At 44.5% G+C, this 1708-nt stretch overlaps 1 protein-coding gene across 1 annotated transcript in view; it reads left to right on the top strand.

Annotated features, from left to right (window-relative positions):
* KAT2B (K(lysine) acetyltransferase 2B) overlaps positions 1–1708 on the top strand; it is a 152606-nt gene that overhangs the window by 104455 nt on the left and 46443 nt on the right. The window contains exon 9 of the mRNA XM_012663159.1: positions 1045–1254. Within this exon, the coding sequence (XP_012518613.1) occupies positions 1045–1254 (210 nt within the window). The remainder of the gene's footprint in view (positions 1–1044; positions 1255–1708) is intronic.

Raw genomic sequence — 1708 nt, 5'->3', positions numbered from 1 at the left:
CCTTTCCTTCTAGATATCCAGTCTGTTGGGGCTTCAGACTAGGTTTTTAGGGATTTAGTAACTTCACAGATTAAAATGAGTTTAGTTTTTTCAAATGTAAAACGAGGCTGCAACCATACATTTCAAAATTTGTTGGGTGGATTTAGTTGTGTGCCGGCCCTGGCTTGTATTGGCATGTACAGTAAAATTGTTAAATTTTTGGAAATTTTGTGAGCTGGTTGTTAAATATGTTGGTAGCTTGAAATTGACCGCAGTGGCACCTGGTCACCTGGACAGCCAGCTGCAGGCTAATGAAATGAGCAAGTGCTATCAGTTAGGGCTTTTCTTCCCTGGAGAGCTGTTCATTGAGCATTTACCTGCATACCACGGGGTGGATTCAGTAGGATGGGGAGCCTAAAGTGCTGGCACGAGGTTGTGCTGCCAGCTGTGGTTGTACGTGGATCAACAGATATTCCTCTGGAAAGCAAACTGTCCTCCAAAAGAGGTGTTAAGAATGTAAATGTGACTGCCACTGTTGGGCCTGTAATGAGAATTTAGGTCTGTCATTCCCAAGGGTCTTTAAAGCTCTGTTGGATGGGATTTCTCTAAACCAGGGCCTGGCAATCTGTAGCCCACAGGCCAAATCTGATCTGCTCTGTTTTTTGTTTTTAAATAAAGTTTTATTGGAACGCTGCCTAACCCATTCTTTAGCATACTGTTTATAGCTGAGCTGCTTTTGCATTGTAATAGCAGTGGAGTAGTTGTGATAGAGACCTTTTGGCTCACAATGTCTAAAACATTTTCTATCTGGCCCCTCACAGAAAAGTTTGCTGACCCCCAGTCCATACCGGATATCATTCATGTACACATGTAATACTTTGATTTTTCAAAATGCTTTACCTGCCTTTTGTATTTTGTCTTCATAATGTGTGTGTGTGTTTAGGACCCTGAAAATCCACAAATGTGTATCTCAGTAGAACAAAGACGAGAAGCTTTGATGTGTCCCATCCCCACTGTCTTAAGTGAATAACCCTGTGTAATTTTTTCCTGTCTTCTGCATCCCAGACCAGTTTGCTGTCAGCACATTCAGCCAGGGATGAGGCGGCAAGGCTGGAAGAGCGCAGGGGTGTAATCGAATTTCACGTGGTCGGCAATTCCTTGAACCAGAAACCAAACAAGAAGATCCTGATGTGGCTGGTCGGCCTACAGAACGTGTTCTCCCATCAGCTGCCTCGAATGCCAAAGGAGTACATCACACGGCTTGTCTTTGACCCGTAAGTGGTTCTTTGCTCTTCCTTCTTCCTTATTTCATTTTTAAATGAAAGAGGAACTACTTAGATAGTGAAAGTCAGCTACAGTCACCCAGCAAATCCTGCTGCCTCCTGTCACTCTGGATACAGAGCTACATCACCCTAATTTTCAGGTCTGAAAGCACTCAGATTAATTTTTCAACAATTTATAAATTTTCTTGTTAATTAAAATGAAGCTTTATAGCCGGGCATGGTGGCGCATGCCTGTAGTCCCTTCTACTTGGGAGGCTAAGGCAGTAGGATTGCTTGAGCCCAGGAGTTTGAGGTTGCTGTGAGCTGGGCTGACGCCATGGCACTCACTCTAGCCCGGGCAACAGAGTGAGACTCAAGCGACCCTTCTGCCTTGGCCTCCCGAGTAGCTGGGACTACAGGTGCCCACCACCACGCCTGGCTAATTTTTTCTATTTTCAGTAGAGATG

This window comes from Propithecus coquereli, unplaced genomic scaffold (assembly GCF_000956105.1).
Source record: "Propithecus coquereli isolate 6110/MARCELLA unplaced genomic scaffold, Pcoq_1.0 Scaffold12, whole genome shotgun sequence".
Taxonomy (NCBI): Eukaryota; Metazoa; Chordata; class Mammalia; order Primates; family Indriidae; genus Propithecus; species Propithecus coquereli.
The sequence above is the reverse complement of the archived record's forward strand: the minus strand, read 5'-3'. Positions and strand labels throughout refer to the sequence as shown.